Source organism: Rhipicephalus sanguineus, chromosome 6 (genome assembly GCF_013339695.2).
Source record: "Rhipicephalus sanguineus isolate Rsan-2018 chromosome 6, BIME_Rsan_1.4, whole genome shotgun sequence".
NCBI lineage: Eukaryota > Metazoa > Arthropoda > Arachnida > Ixodida > Ixodidae > Rhipicephalus > Rhipicephalus sanguineus.
In genome coordinates, this window is record NC_051181.1 from 130,414,433 (window position 1) to 130,429,258 (window position 14,826).

General features: G+C 47.7%; 1 protein-coding gene across 6 annotated transcripts in view; it reads right to left on the bottom strand.

The window, feature by feature from the left end:
- LOC119396408 (adult-specific rigid cuticular protein 15.5) overlaps positions 1-14,826 on the bottom strand; it is a 180,302-nt gene that overhangs the window by 62,818 nt on the left and 102,658 nt on the right. Inside the window, exon 1 of one of the 6 annotated variants that reach the window (XM_049417079.1) lies at positions 3,009-3,086. The exons of the other annotated variants lie outside the window; for them this stretch is intronic. Coding sequence (XP_049273036.1) covers positions 3,009-3,014 — 6 coding nt within the window. The 5' untranslated portion in view covers positions 3,015-3,086. Of the gene's footprint in view, positions 1-3,008; positions 3,087-14,826 lie in introns of those variants that run through there. 6 annotated transcript variants of the gene reach the window in all.

Consider the following 14,826-nt stretch of genomic DNA (forward strand, 5'->3'; position numbering starts at 1 on the left):
AGAAATAAAACAGAAAAATTTACAGGCAACGTGCTGCTCCCACTATGTGTACCGACCGTCGAGACAACGGCAGCGACGGCGCGCCACTTTGTTTTGTTTTGTCTGTTTTCTTTTTGTCGTGACGTTGTTGGTATTCCTCTTAAACCGCTCTCCGTTACCCGAAGCTTGCGCAGCCGTCGTCCGCCCTATGCTAATGCGGTATTCTGTAAAAGTTGCCGGGTGGTGGAGTCTATACCCCTACATCTACTAGTATTTCGTTTTGTACACCTTAGTCTTCGCTTTATGCACCATGCAGTTCGTTGTATAGAGGATGACATATGCAAGAGGGAGACCTTCGGGGTCTCTGTTGGTGAGGCGCTTATTCCGACGATCGAAGCAGGGAGTACATGGCGCGCGCAGGGCGCAGCGCTGTTTACGAGCGTCATCGCGCGCCGGTCACGCCACGCCACTGCCCGTGAAGTCCGTCTAGATAGCCCGGCGTTCGCGCGCGCCTACGCGCACCGATTCTGTATGCGGCGCCCTGTCAGCTCAACCACACATTGTGAAGGGATTAGAATAATCCCTTCTACGCTCTCTTTTTGAAAGGCATCTCTCGCGCCAGGTCTTGCCTGGGTGCTGGGATGATGAGTGGCGAATAACGAGTGCGTCGGGCCGGATACAGCCGAGGAGGCGGTTGCCAAGCACGCATGTGGTCCGGGAACGTCAAGTTTTGTTTCGCAGTGACCATCAGCGCTTTTCCTAGCACGATAGGAGGCGAATACTGACGCGAGCAAGGCGGACGACGACCAAGGTTTCCGGGAAGGGGGGGGGGGGGGGGGAGAGAGGGAGACAGTGACACGGACATCCCTAACGCGGTACCACTGGCGCATTGTTACTGATTGGCCAACAATGTCTGCATTAAGCTTTTTCCTTCCTTTTGCTATCTATCTATCTATCTATCTATCTATCTATCTATCTATCTATCTATCTATCTATCTATCTATCTATCTATCTATCTATCTATCTATCTATCTATCTATCTATCTATCTATCTATCTATCTATCTATCTAGCTATCTATCTATCTATCTATCTATCTATCTATCTATCTATCTATCTACTATCTATCTTCATCTATCTATCTATCTATCATCTACTATCTATCTATCTATCTATCTATCTATCTATATATCTATCTATCTATCTATCTATCTATCTATCTCTATCTATCTATCTATCTATCTATCTATCTATCTATCTATCTATCTATCTATCTATCTATCTATCTATCTATCTATCTATCTATCTATCTATCGTGTTGCGTATACCCTAATAAACCCTTCCCCAAGACACCACACTCCGCGCATGTGTCAGGACGCTCTGTGATCTGCAGCCAGCTTGAAAAGATCTATTTGTCGTGTCGTTTTGACATGGAGTCTAAAATTGACAGCCGCAACCCCAGCGTGTCTGTGAGAAGGTTACGGTGCACTTGCCACTTTCAGCACGCACCGTTTTCTTCGACAGCACTTTGGCTTTCGTTGCAGTGACACCCTTCCTACTCTTGACGACAGGTATGCGAAGTACTGTATTACGATAAGTACCCACAGTCAGTAGTTCATCGAGGCAATAAGCAACATTCAAGAGCTGCGTCAAGATCTCGATACGTTAGTGAGCACCAATCAGCGTGCCTCACCTCCTATATAGTTTTCTTTTCCGTAGCTTTCTCTCTATGGGGGTGTATTCAACTACACTTTAAGAAGTACGGAGCCTCAGCGCACATATACTTTTTTTTACCCGAAAAAGGCAGTGGCATAGGAAGCGACTCGAACAGCGCTACTAGCGTCCTGCCAAATGATTGTGTGGATGCATGTACAAATCCACAGGTGTCATATGATGTACTGTAAATGGGAGATGTTTCATAGTGTATTCTGCCTACACAACGTACAGTCGCGCCCAATATGAATTGCAACATGGGATCCGTGCTCAAAGTGGCGCCAACACTGCAAAGCGGCACCGACATAGCAAAAATTACTGAAGTAAACACTGTTTCAGGTACTGGTATTCTCTAAACCAATTTAACGTTTGCCAGTATAACTGTTCAGGCTTGGAGCCCCTTCAACCATGGTCAGCGTGTTACAACTCATATTGAGCGCGACTGTGCTAACAACAAAAGCTATCGAAGACAGAACAACAAAGGTATAAGAAAGGCTGTGAAGGAGGGATTTGTCTGGCGACCTTTGGGAGACTTACTAAACTCTCGCTATAATCTATAGCGATAATGATTTTGAGTGTTGGCGGTTCGATAGTGCCTTGCAATGTTTCCGAGCTTCGCATCACTTTCAGACTTACGTAATCCCTTACCACATCGAAGCGTTGAGGAAGGGCGAAACCCATTCGCTAAAACATTGCGTGTTCAAAGTCGGGAGGGCCGTTATCTATCCACACCATGATCAACGTATAACGAGTTTTGTATAGACCTCGAAGTAACGAAAGAAGAAAGAGTTAAAGCTTGACGTTGCTTCCAAAGAGAAGTCATCGGACACAGTTTTCTTCCCAACTGAAGCAAATTCCGGTCTACTAAAGTGACACGTACTTTCGCACCTCTAAACTGGCAAGTCCAGCAAGTTGTATACAGAGCTTACTCAACGCGCTTGCCTTGAACACTGGAGCGTCGCGGTCCGGACTGTATTGGTGATGTCTATCAACTACGCCTGGTTTGAGATAGCCCACATCTAATAATGCATCAATGGTGGCAGCACATGCGTAAACTTGGGCTACCTAAAACCACGCGTTCTCGGTAGACGCCGTTTATGCAGTCCGAAAGGCGCCCCTCTAGCGTTTTAGACGAGCGTGTTGAGCTCTGTGCTTCCAGGATTTCTGACGCACCGCAGTTTTTCACAGTGTGGGTTGGCATAGTCTGTCCAAGATGGCGCGTGTATACAGCGCTACCGGTCACCCATCGATCTATCCCTCTCTGTCGAGGCTACTTGGACTGCCCTCGGTTCTGATACAATCAGAAACGCTACCAACCTTCATGTCGAATCTCTTCGCGCCGTCTTGCCGATGCCGAGGCGTACAATTGGTCGATCACGAATCCTTGCTGGCGTACACGACGTTCGGATGCACACGGTTAAGACAAGTCTCGGCGACGCAACCACAGATGACAGAGTCCCGCCAAATATGTCGGGGCCACCCTTATATATGACGGGGGCGAAGCCCCTTCCTTTTCACCACCACCCATACGACATACCTATACCAGCGATAGAGGTGGTACCTCGAAGATGAGGGTGCTAGGGCGAGGGGGGTTCATTCAGGTGGTGGCCGGACCCCAGGGTTGGGGGGGGGGGGTGGAGTGAGCCAACAACGGGCCGGTGGGGGGTCAGCGCCGTGCAATGGCATCGGGCGTCGCAATACGGGGGCGACCACAGGCAGGGTCTAATGAGTCCGTTAAAGGTGGCCCCGTTGCGTCAGAAGGAGCACCGCCGCGCTCGAGTCGTCCCTGCAACAGTGTTCTTCTCCGGGGAGCAGGCACCTAACGAGATCGTCGGCGCGTCACAAAAGGGAAGGTCAGTCGAGACGCCGTCGCGGCGTGCTGCCGGTCGTCACCCCACCGAAGCCCGCACGGTTCGTTTCGGCGTGACCTTTCCGCGCCTCGCAGTTCCACAAGAAAGCGCGGAGTCCTATCCTCCCAACTTCTACACCATGGTCGGTGTCGAAAGCACCCGTGGTGTGAAGATGGGAACCTTCTCTCCGCCTCGACACCTCCCACGTTTGTGTTATAGCGACCACTGCCCTAACAGTGTCACCCTTGATAAGAGCTACAAGGCATTCGGATGACGCGAGTTAGCTGTGCACGCCCGGTAGTGCACGGCCCGCCTGCTCTGTATACGGTGGCGGTAAGGCTGAGTGGACGAGACCTTGCATTGGCGGAAACGAAGAGTGTTTTACTGTGCGTTGCCTTCAGCCCGTTTTACGTCTACCCTCCATTAGCAATGAGTCATTCATGTTCATTCATTCATTAGCATTCAGTCATTCATTAGCATAATCATTCATGTTAGGCGAGGAACTTTTGGTCGTGTCGTAGCTGTATCCTTTCCTGAGCAGGTGTGATGTCATCATAATCGTCGTAATCATCACCGTTATGTTCCTTCTCGCATTCAGAAGCAATGAGCCATCGCAATGGCCACATATAATATTACGTAAGAAATGCTGTGGATTGCAAGCTATTCCCGCACAGATATGGCTCTCTTAACACCCTAAACAGCCCATCAGTTCAATACAAAGATTTTCCACTTAGGGAAAAACAAGGACAGTTGTACTGTCTCAATTTCTCATTTGGGCGGCTCACCTAATTGGAGACACGGATTCCATAAGTGGTCACCCTCATAATGAAGCCAATAGACGGTTAGAGAGAGAGAGAGAAAAAGAGATTAATTACATCAACAGAGAATGAGTAGTAGGGAAAGCCTAACCAGAAGTATTTAATATGCACTCATTCCATATGAATGAATGACAATAAACTGAAAAGGAAGTGGGCGAAAATTCAGCTCGCCCACCTACTTCCATTTCATTTCTTAATGGCAATTAAATAACTGCTAAGTAATTTCCCATATGTTTTTTTTTGTTCTCAATGTCTGTTAACTTCGTTGCAGTGGCGTAGCCAGTGGGTGGCGCACCGGGCACATGCACCCCCCGAAATTTCTTTCTGCCATTGGATACAGATCACAAAATGACTACCACACTTGCCTGCCATGCCCCCATTCCAGATCAAGGACGTGCCCACACCGAAAGAACTTTCTGGCTACGCCACTGCTTCGTTATGATGGTGATCAAGAGAAAACAAGCCCTCCCAGTTCTCCTTCTTCGCGTTTATTAATTAGTTATCATAGTTAGTGCCCGTTATCCGCCCCACAGTCAGCAGCCCATTTTCCTGGCACCACAATCGCCGGTCAGCTCGCGGTCGTGCGTGCTCATGATCGATTAATAGCTAACGCTTATGATACGCAACTACCGAGAAGACACGAGCTAACGTGCCGTGACGCACGAGGGCAGTGACAAGGGCGTAGCATAGACGACACAGGGTGAAGCCTGAATGTCTCAGTGCAAGGCTGCTTGGGGGGGCGGCCCTTCAGCGCTTGACGCAATCTGGAGACACATGCCTCTCAACCAACGCTTCCTGTACTGCAAGGTTGAAATTGTGCCCAACGGACAGGTGTCACCGGAAGCTCATGGCGAAGGCCGGATGGACGCCTTTGTAGCCAACTTTTCGATGTTGATGTCGATGAGAAGCATCAAAATCGTTCACGACGCGGTTGTCGATGTCTAGGCTGTCTGCATGTCGTCTCGTGCTCCTTTTTTTTTCCCGCGCGTAAACAGCTAAGGGGTCATTCCGGCGCTCCGCTGAATAAAATACCAATATCGCACGTGCGCGCGCGCGCGCGCGCGCCCACACACACACACACACACACACACACACACACACACACACACACACACACACACACACACACACACACACACACACACACACACACACACACACACACACACACACACACACAAGCGCGCACACACACACACACACACACAAGCACACACACACACACACACACACACACACACACAAGCACACACACACACACAAGCGCACACACACACACACACAAGCACACACACACACAGCACACACACACACACACACACACACAAACACACACACACACCAGCGCGGCTGCGACCTCACCAGATATTGATAATTTGGTTCAAATCGAGGGAACAAGAAAGTAGCCAAAAATATATCCAAGTAGCCAAGACGTGTTTTTTGCCGCTACCGGCCAGAAACAGTAGCCAAGTAGTCACAAAGTAGCCAAACCTGGCAACTCTGTAGAATATCGATTTCCGTAAGGGGAGAATTGTTGATCAAGCTCGTTGAGCACACTGCTGAAAGCTATGCTTTGTGCGCCGATATGAGAACGGTCGCACAAAAGGAGCACAGTCTTCCCGTTACAGAAACGTCTTGCATCACGCAAGTACGCACGAACGAATGTATAATATACAAAAAAAAAACAACTCACGAGGTTTCTTATGCCCTCACCTAAGACGACTTGAAGGCGAAAGCTTACTTCTTTTTTTTTAAGTCGATGATGATGATGCTGTGGCCATACCCTTTCAATGTATTGATCCTACCCTGCCTCCACCCCCCCCCCTGAAAGCTTTGTGCACTTAAAGTGGTCTTGAACCACCTCCATGATCGGAGGCACCTCACTTGGTTGTGCAAAGCCTCCGTGATCGGCCCTCCTTTGACCAAGCTACGATGTTATGTGATGACGTCACCACGTGATGTTACGTCACGTGACGTCATATGACATCACAATTTCTTGTTATCTGTGACGCCATGATAACGTCATATGGTGACGTCATCACGTGATTATGATTTCTTGCATCACTTGTGTTGTCCCCGACGCCGCCGACGCGGGACGCTGACGGTTAATTTTCACGTTTGATGAGGCATCTAAGGCTTTAGCCTTAAAAGAAATGTCACATACTCAAATTCTCAAGACTAGAGAGCATACTACTTGCCTACCGAAAGTGCGTGGTTTCTGAGTCGATCAAATGATACAGACCAGGGTGACATCAAATGTTGCAAACACAACACAAGCACAAATAACACACATAAAGCAAACAGAAATAACATTATTGTGAATCGGTTCTACGGTATCCCGCAAAGTGGCGGAAGACTTAAGAAAGGGACATTGACAACTACCAGTTTTTAGCACGAAACCACATGGAAACCCATACGGATTTCTTAGAAGGAAAGCTTCTAAGTGGCCGGAAATAACCCCCCCCCCCCCCCGGTCTAGAAACGGGACAAATTTTTCGGCAACTAAGAAGCTTTCTTTTCTGAGAAATCCGTACGGATTTCCTTGTGGCTTCGTGCTACAAAAGGTTGTTTGTCAATTTTAAATTTCTTAACAAATAGCAGTATGTATGTATGCGCCATTAACGTGCCCCCTCCCTTCACAACGCGGACGCAAACGCACACACACCTACGCGTGTAGGCATGCAAAGTTCGCGCAACCATTCGTGTCATTCCCAGCAGCTGTACAGCGGACTCTCGCCTGAATGCTCTTCTCTCTCTGTGGCATCCCTTCCTGTTTGTAGATTTTTCTTTTCGCAATATGTACATTCACGCACTCGCCCCTTTCTTCTAGACGAGTGCTGGATGCATTCCCTAACGATGGTCCGTTTCTCGGAGCGCTTTGCTTATATCTTTCCGCCCTCTTGCATATGACAAAAGTAATAGCCGCAATCTGCATGCGTAAACATCGCGTGAAAATATCTGCCATCCTCGCTTTGCGCGGCGAATATATATCTCGCCTGCATAGACACAAGCTTCTCAACTCGTTCACAGAGAGAGTGTGTTGTTATACAGTCGGAGCGGCGGGTACACCTGGCAGACCCCCCCCCCCTTTTATTCTCGCTCATAACTGTCCCCACTGGCGTTCTCGAACGCCCTTGGGGGCAGTGGAGGGAGAAGGCATCTCGGAGCAGAGCGCGTCTGTGTCGTGCTCGCGGCGGTCGACATCGCGACCTCGTTCCAATTCCGGCCGCTCGCTTCCTCGTCAGAGACATCTCGGCGCGGTCACCGCCGCGCCGCTTCTTTTCCCCGCCCAGGCAAATTAAATGGCGAAGGTCAGCGGAGCGGAACCGCGCCGACGCGGAGGCTCGGTCCGCCATGAATATGCGCGGTGCACATCATTAGTGGCGGTGGCCACCACCACCACGGCTGCCGTGCTGCGTCGGCGAGATGGACGCTGCTCCTCCTCGGAGTGGAGGCCGGATAAACGCCGCGGAGCTTAGGACCCGTGGGAGGTTATAACAACAACCCCATGGAGTGGCAGTTCCTCTGTCCCAGTAAATACACCACGGGTGGCTAAACTACGGACTTTCAGGATCCGTTAATATTGGGCTAGGTTCTCATAGGGCTCAACACGAATAAATGAAAGGAATAAGTTTATCTGCGTCAACAAAACGGTGAAAAATTGCGAGAGGTGTACATTCAGAAGGAGGCGCTGTAAAGTCAGTAGGCAGTTTTAGAATAGGGTACGCAAAGACAGCGTTCCTTTGGTACGTAGGCTATTTCCGTCACTTAACGTGGATACGCAAGAGGATAGCGTACACGACGCACGCGTAGTGGCGACGAACGCTAAAGCAAAGCTTTGCTTACCCTATTCTAAATCTGCCTAGTATAAGAAAACTGAGTTGCGGCCACCAGTACATGTTCACACGAGGTATGAACAAACAGAAATGACATGCGGATCCGAGTACGGCTCACGACTCCCTGGAATTTGTATACCTATAGATGAACATACACAGTAGAGAGTTTTAGTTTATCTAAACGTTCAATCGCTTTCGGATTACCGGTTTACGGATCCGGAAACGGCAGTTATCGACATCTTCCGACTTTTCTTTTTTCCATTCACAATGTGCTCGAAAAATCTGCTTCGCAGCTCGTACCAGCAGCTCGTCGAAAGAAAATCATAAACGCATTGAAAATAAATATTATCTCACTACCGACACTTGACACCCGCCATTAAGTTGGAGAGGTTTTAAGACACTGCAGGTTGGCTTTGCGTGCCTCGTTGCATCACCAGACGTCGCTACCAGCGTTATCCCGCCATAAACTTTTCCCATAAACCGGCAATCCGCAAACTCTAGCTTCATCGACAAACTTCATTGGTTATGGTCGGCAAGTAGTTTGTAAGAAACTTCCGCGTTTACTAAAGGATTATAACAATAAACAAGCTGACATTCGCCATGCAAACTTATCAGACCGGTACGGTTTTTTCCTAGCATAAGCTTTTCGTCTAAAATTGTCTGTACATAATTGTACACTTAAAATGACACTAATGCAATGTTTAAGTGGTGATGAAGAGTTGTGCTGGTGCATCTCGCTGATGTGAATATCATGTATGCAAATGGATGCCGTTTTTTGTGTAGGGTAGCAAGTAGGGATGTGCATTATGGTGGTTTATTCAGATTGCACGTTGTGTTGAAAATGGTTTATCACAAGGTGTATGTACCAGCAGGGTGAAAAAAAAAAATGCTTGTACCTCAGCTGCTGTCTTTAAAAAGTGTGTGTATCAGCAGTAAGAACCAAATGCTTGTACCTCAGCAGCTGTGTTGTACGGGGGCGAAGGACTCCCTCAAGCCATTCTTGAGTGGCTTTTCACTTCGTCTCCGATAGTATGTGCTGCGATAAATCAAATCAAAATCGATATATCAAATCAAGTTAAACACTCGGGCACGATAATGTTCCACTCTTGGAACGGTGTCTTCCACTCCATACAGCGTCTAGTACAACCTTTGTATAGCAGAGCCTCTGCTCCCCCACGTCATCTACCTTACACAATCGCACGGAGCCGGCCAAAAAATCTCTTTGCGCCCGGTCCGCCTTGTCAACTCGGGCTTGTTGATTCATCGCCTATCGCACGCGCCGCCGCGGCCCGGTCGTCAGATGCGAGTCGTTTGCGGGGTTTGCACAAGAGCAATTGATGCGCGCGTGCCGCGGCCGATTGTATGCGCAAAGAATGGGCACGTCATATGTTGGCGGATGTCGGCGTAATAGAAGTGCACTTTACCCTCTTCTGCGCCGGTCAACATGCGCGGATTTAATTGTCGCCGAAGGCCCATTGTTGCACACCCAAGCTTGGCTCGGTAACGGCGCATGACGTCACTTCAGGGCGCGAGGTTAAACGAGCTTCCCTTAGCTATTTAGATAACATCTTGTTTTGCTGGTCGTATAGGACGAGCGTATACACGCACATGTATATACATAGCTGTGGCATCCGAAACGCGGTAATGTGCAAAAGTCATGTGCCTGTTTTCACGATAGCTTTCCTTTTAAGGCGAAAGCCTTAGATGCCTCATCAAACGCGAAAATTGACCGTCGGCGTCTTGCGTCGGCGGCGTCAACACGAGTGATGCAAAAAAATCATCATCACGCGATGACGTCAGCACATGACGTCGTCATAACGTCACAGATCGGCAAAATTTGTAACGTACCCATGAAGTCAGGATGACAGAAGAAACGAAAAAGATGGCTTTCGCCTTGAGGTCGTGTTAGTTGAATGCACAAGGGACTCTGTGAGTTTTTGTCCTGTTCGACCTGTGAGACACACTTCAGTACATCACACCGTTAAGATGCGTGATAATGTATACATAACTAATCAAATGCATGCACCGGTGCCAGCCTGTGCCCTTCAGTCGCGTAGGGCACGACACCGGCACCTAAGACAGGCGCCTGCGCTTCGGCTATCTTTCAATACATCAGAATTCAGTGGAAGCCACGTGGTTAGCTTAAAGTTAAAAATTAACCAGGTTAGACCACTGCCCGTAATTATATTCCTCGGTGCCCGGGCAGTAATGGCGAATGTAAGTCAAGCCACCGCGACAAAGAGGACTCAAATATTTGCGTTCTGGATCGTACCGTGAGATATCGAAAAGGGCCATCTAACCAAGCAAGGCTGAGAGTTGTTTGCGGACGCAACTCTGAGACTTCTTTGTATCTGTGCCATCTAAACACTTCCTCGAAGCGTTAGCCTTGGATTTAAGATGGTGCGCATTGATGAAATGAGCATTCCTTCTTGAGTACAATAAGGAAAATGAAAAGCTCTTGACACCGCTGAATTTCAGATGCAAGCGGTCTTTCACACGCAGGATAGCTGTTCGGTGTCGTGCCGTCAAAGGATTATGTGGCAAGGAGCGATAAACGTTACAAACGTCGTAACGTGTTACAGATCACGCATATGCACGCATGCAATGATAGACGATCATTACCTTTTCTCCACTAGCGACCGGCGGTATTTCTTTGAGATTTAATCGGTGCTTGCAACTGCAACAACTAAAAATTCACACCGTCCCTCATGCATTCGCATAAGACGACTGGAAGGCGAAGGCCATCTCTCTTTTTTTTTTTTTATCTCAGGCGGTTGTCCCGATACCCACCAAAACCTTTCTGCACCTTTAGTTTTGAACTGCCTTCGTGATCGGCCCCACCTTTGACCAAGAAACCATTTCGTGTGATGAAGTCATCATTAGACGACACGTCATGTGACGTCATGATGACGTCAGAAATTTCTGCGATCTCTGACGTCATGATGGCGTCATATCGTATGATATCACATGATGGCGATTTTTTTTTTCATTCCTCGTGTTGACGCCGCCGACGCCGACGGTCAATTTTTGCGTTTAATGATGCATCTAAGGCTTTCACCTGAATAAAGCTATGTAGACTGGTAGAAAAAAGACCACTCTCGTGGCGGATAACACAGCAAACCGATTGACAGCGGCCTTCGGGGAGGCGGAGGGGGGGGGGGGAACTCCGTCGCAACTTCGGCAAATTGAAACTATGTTGCCGAGTTAAACAAGACGAGTGACGTGCAGGAAACATATAGGGTCGACGAAGTGTCAATGCCAGACAACCCAACTTAACCGTGACCAATTTATATTCTTGCTTTCATTATTGCATACAAAACGTCCGAAGGTTGGTCTCGGAAATGGCCGGCGATTAGAACATTAAAAAATAGGAAAAATAAAAAGATGACATCGAAAATACAAAACGTAGCAGAAAGTCCATAATTAAACAGCAAAACATTAATCAAGTAGTTCAGTGAAAAAAACGGTGACAAAGTTATTTGGTTATGCGCTGTGACAGCTTAGAAGGTATAGGGTGCCGTGTTTCTAAACTAAAAGCAAACGCGGACTCATTTCCCAGCCACGGCGGCCGCATTCCGATGGGGAAGAAATACAAGAACACCTGTGTAATCAGTTTATAGGTGCACGTTAAAGAATCCCAGGTGGTCAAGATTGATCAAGAGCCCACCATTACTGCGTGCCCCATATTCATATCGTGATTTTCGCACATAAAACACAAGAAATAAAAAAAAAGACATAAGGCCGCAGGAACATCGCAGGTATGAACAGGCCATGGAAGCTTGAAGCAATGTTGAAACAATTAAGTCAACTTCGTACTAGTGCTACCAAGCCTGAAGGAACCGAGGAGCTGAGCGGCCTTCCTTGTTTCACTCTATTTTTCTCTTTCTTTCATCCTCTCATTCGTTCTCTTTCTCTCTGCTTTTCTATCTCTTTCTTGCCTGCTGCTTTCCATTTCTTTTTTGCCTCTCTATTTATTTATTTCTCTGTCTTTCTATATTTTTCTCTTTCGTCCCTTTGAATCTCTCTATTTATCTGCCTCTTTCCTTCTATCTCTTTATTTCTCTCTCTTTCTCTTTCTTTCTCTCTCTCTCTGTACTCGTTCTCTCGCTCATCCAAGTTATTGCATCCCACGCCGGACAAATTGGCGCAGCGGGAGAGCGCTCGCCGGACGCTCGTGTTCGGGAGCGAAGCAGAAGAAGGAGAAGAGGACGAAGAAAGCCCGCGCCGGCATGATGATGATAGATTTCGCTAACGCTCCAGGGGTTTCGGAGCCCTCCATTTCCGAAGCCTTCCACTACGGCGTCCCTCATAATCATATGGTGGTTTTGGGACGTTAAACCTCAACAATTACTATATTTTTCACATTCATTTTGCCACGCATAGTCGTGTGGTTTAGACACGTTCACACTCTGTGAGTGGGTATACTCATGTGGTTACGACAGTTGCCTTCTGAACGTGGGGGCCTTGGTTTAAACCCGGCACTGTCAAGAACAATTTATTTTGTTTGTACATTTGTTTCTTTATGGCGATAATCGTCTTGCATGACAGAGGGACTGATGGCTATGCTGACAGTTTGCTCTAGGAATCGGCACAGAAAGCCATATGAGTTAAAATAAAAGTTCTGCAGATTCCACGCGTTGTGGGAATCGGTATCATGCGAAACAGTCAGCGAGTACTTCTATGCTGTGTTTTATGGCTTAGAGCCAAGCGTTACGAGGTGGATCGACCGGTTTTTGTAAGTGTAGTAGCTGTGTGCCCATCGCGGGCTTACCAGGCACGTCGAGAACACTGGCGTTTAAACGGTAACTTATGGTGCGACGTAACGTCAGCCCTCACGTTAGAGTACATACGTCAGTATTATCGAATACTAAGTGCACTTTATGGTCAATCATGTGAATATCATACGTAACTTTCGTTAATGTATTCCTCTGGGGTCGAGCAATGCTTTAATATAGCTTGCTGAATCATAGGAACACAAATGCAAGGATTATTAGACTGCTACAAAAGCGGAGCCAACACTGGAACCACAGACGTTAATCTGATATGATGCCTGTATCGTAGGAGTACATATGTATAGTGTTTAGTGCTTTCTTGTAAAATTAGAAAGCCAGCCCCACAACCACTACTGACGTTGCACCGACATTACGCCTGCGTAGGCCTCTTTGCCAAACCAGTTTATAGACATGGCGTGGCTCTGCAGTAGAATACCTGATTGCCATACAGAATGCTTGGGTTCGATTCCTGATGTGATCCTAATTTGTATTATTTCCGTTCGTCGGGTCAACGGTGCCGATGTCGGTTTTTCTTAACGCTCTCGCATTTAAATTACCAATGTCTGTTCTCGCCGTTCCTGGGTCGATATAAACTGTCAATCACCTGTGGCGCATAACCGTACACCGCGGCCCGTGGTAAACGGGTACGTGCCACACGTGTCTGGAGGAAACGGTTTGACGACGTACGCGACAGGATTTTCACGTAATTCATGCCGCGACCCAGTCGTATTCGTGAAATCATGAGAGCACCCAGACGTAGGCGGATAGATAGATAGATAGATAGATAGATAGATAGATAGATAGATAGATAGATAGATAGATAGATAGATAGATAGATAGATAGATAGATAGATAGATAGATAGATAGATAGATAGATAGATACGCTCAAAGTGCCACAGGTTCGATAAAAAGAAATCACAGCATATCCACGGAGTGAATGATGATGAGTGGGCGAAGCTGCGGAGGTTCATCGGTAAACCGTGAATCTTCAGTGAATTCTGCCCAGCACATCATCACCGACGTGAGATCGGACGCGTTTATACTAAAGGTTCGATGAGTTATGACGACTTGCAGCTCACTTTAATTTTACATGTACGCTGTAAATTTTTATTGTTTAGAAAACCATTGCTTTAGAAAACATCTGGCGTCTTTCGTTAAGCAGCTGGCGTCTTTTCGTTTTGCTTTAGAAACATCTGGCGTTCTTTTGTTTTGCTTTTACAAAACATCTGGCATCTTTCGTTGGTTTGTTTCATCAATCAACGGCGTTTTGAACAAAATTTTTATTGTTTAATCACGCACAGGAGAAATCTCACCAGGCACTACCTTGGAGGTAAAGAATGGCTGCTAATGGGAATGAGATACAGAAGAAGTCGGCTTTTAGCTAACGCTGCGAATTTTTCATTGTTCAACAACGCACAGGAAAAATCTCCCACCGGCACCACCTTGGAGGTCAAAGCGTAAGGCTGGTTACGCACTACGACTGCTACGACTACGACTACGACTACGAGGGACGAACGGGTGCCGCCTTAAGGAGCTTAAATTCACCATCTCCCACTAAAGGGAACCATGTGGGGATGCGAAGGAGCGCATGGGTCGAGTTAAAGTGCCGTTCATCACGGGCACCTTGCCCGATGTTAACGCGTCCTTGCATGTCGAACACACCATGAATTCACTGTAGTTGCTGTTACTCGTCCCGAACTCTTGTTGGAGCACGCCACGCGGGTTCATCGCTCGTCTGCAGAATCTCGTTCCCCGACGCAATCACGTGATTGTTGAGAGAGTGTAAGGGGGAGAGGCCACGGCGTCTTACCCAGTCCCTCACACAGGCTCGAACGCGCTAGCGCGTGCCAGCACACGT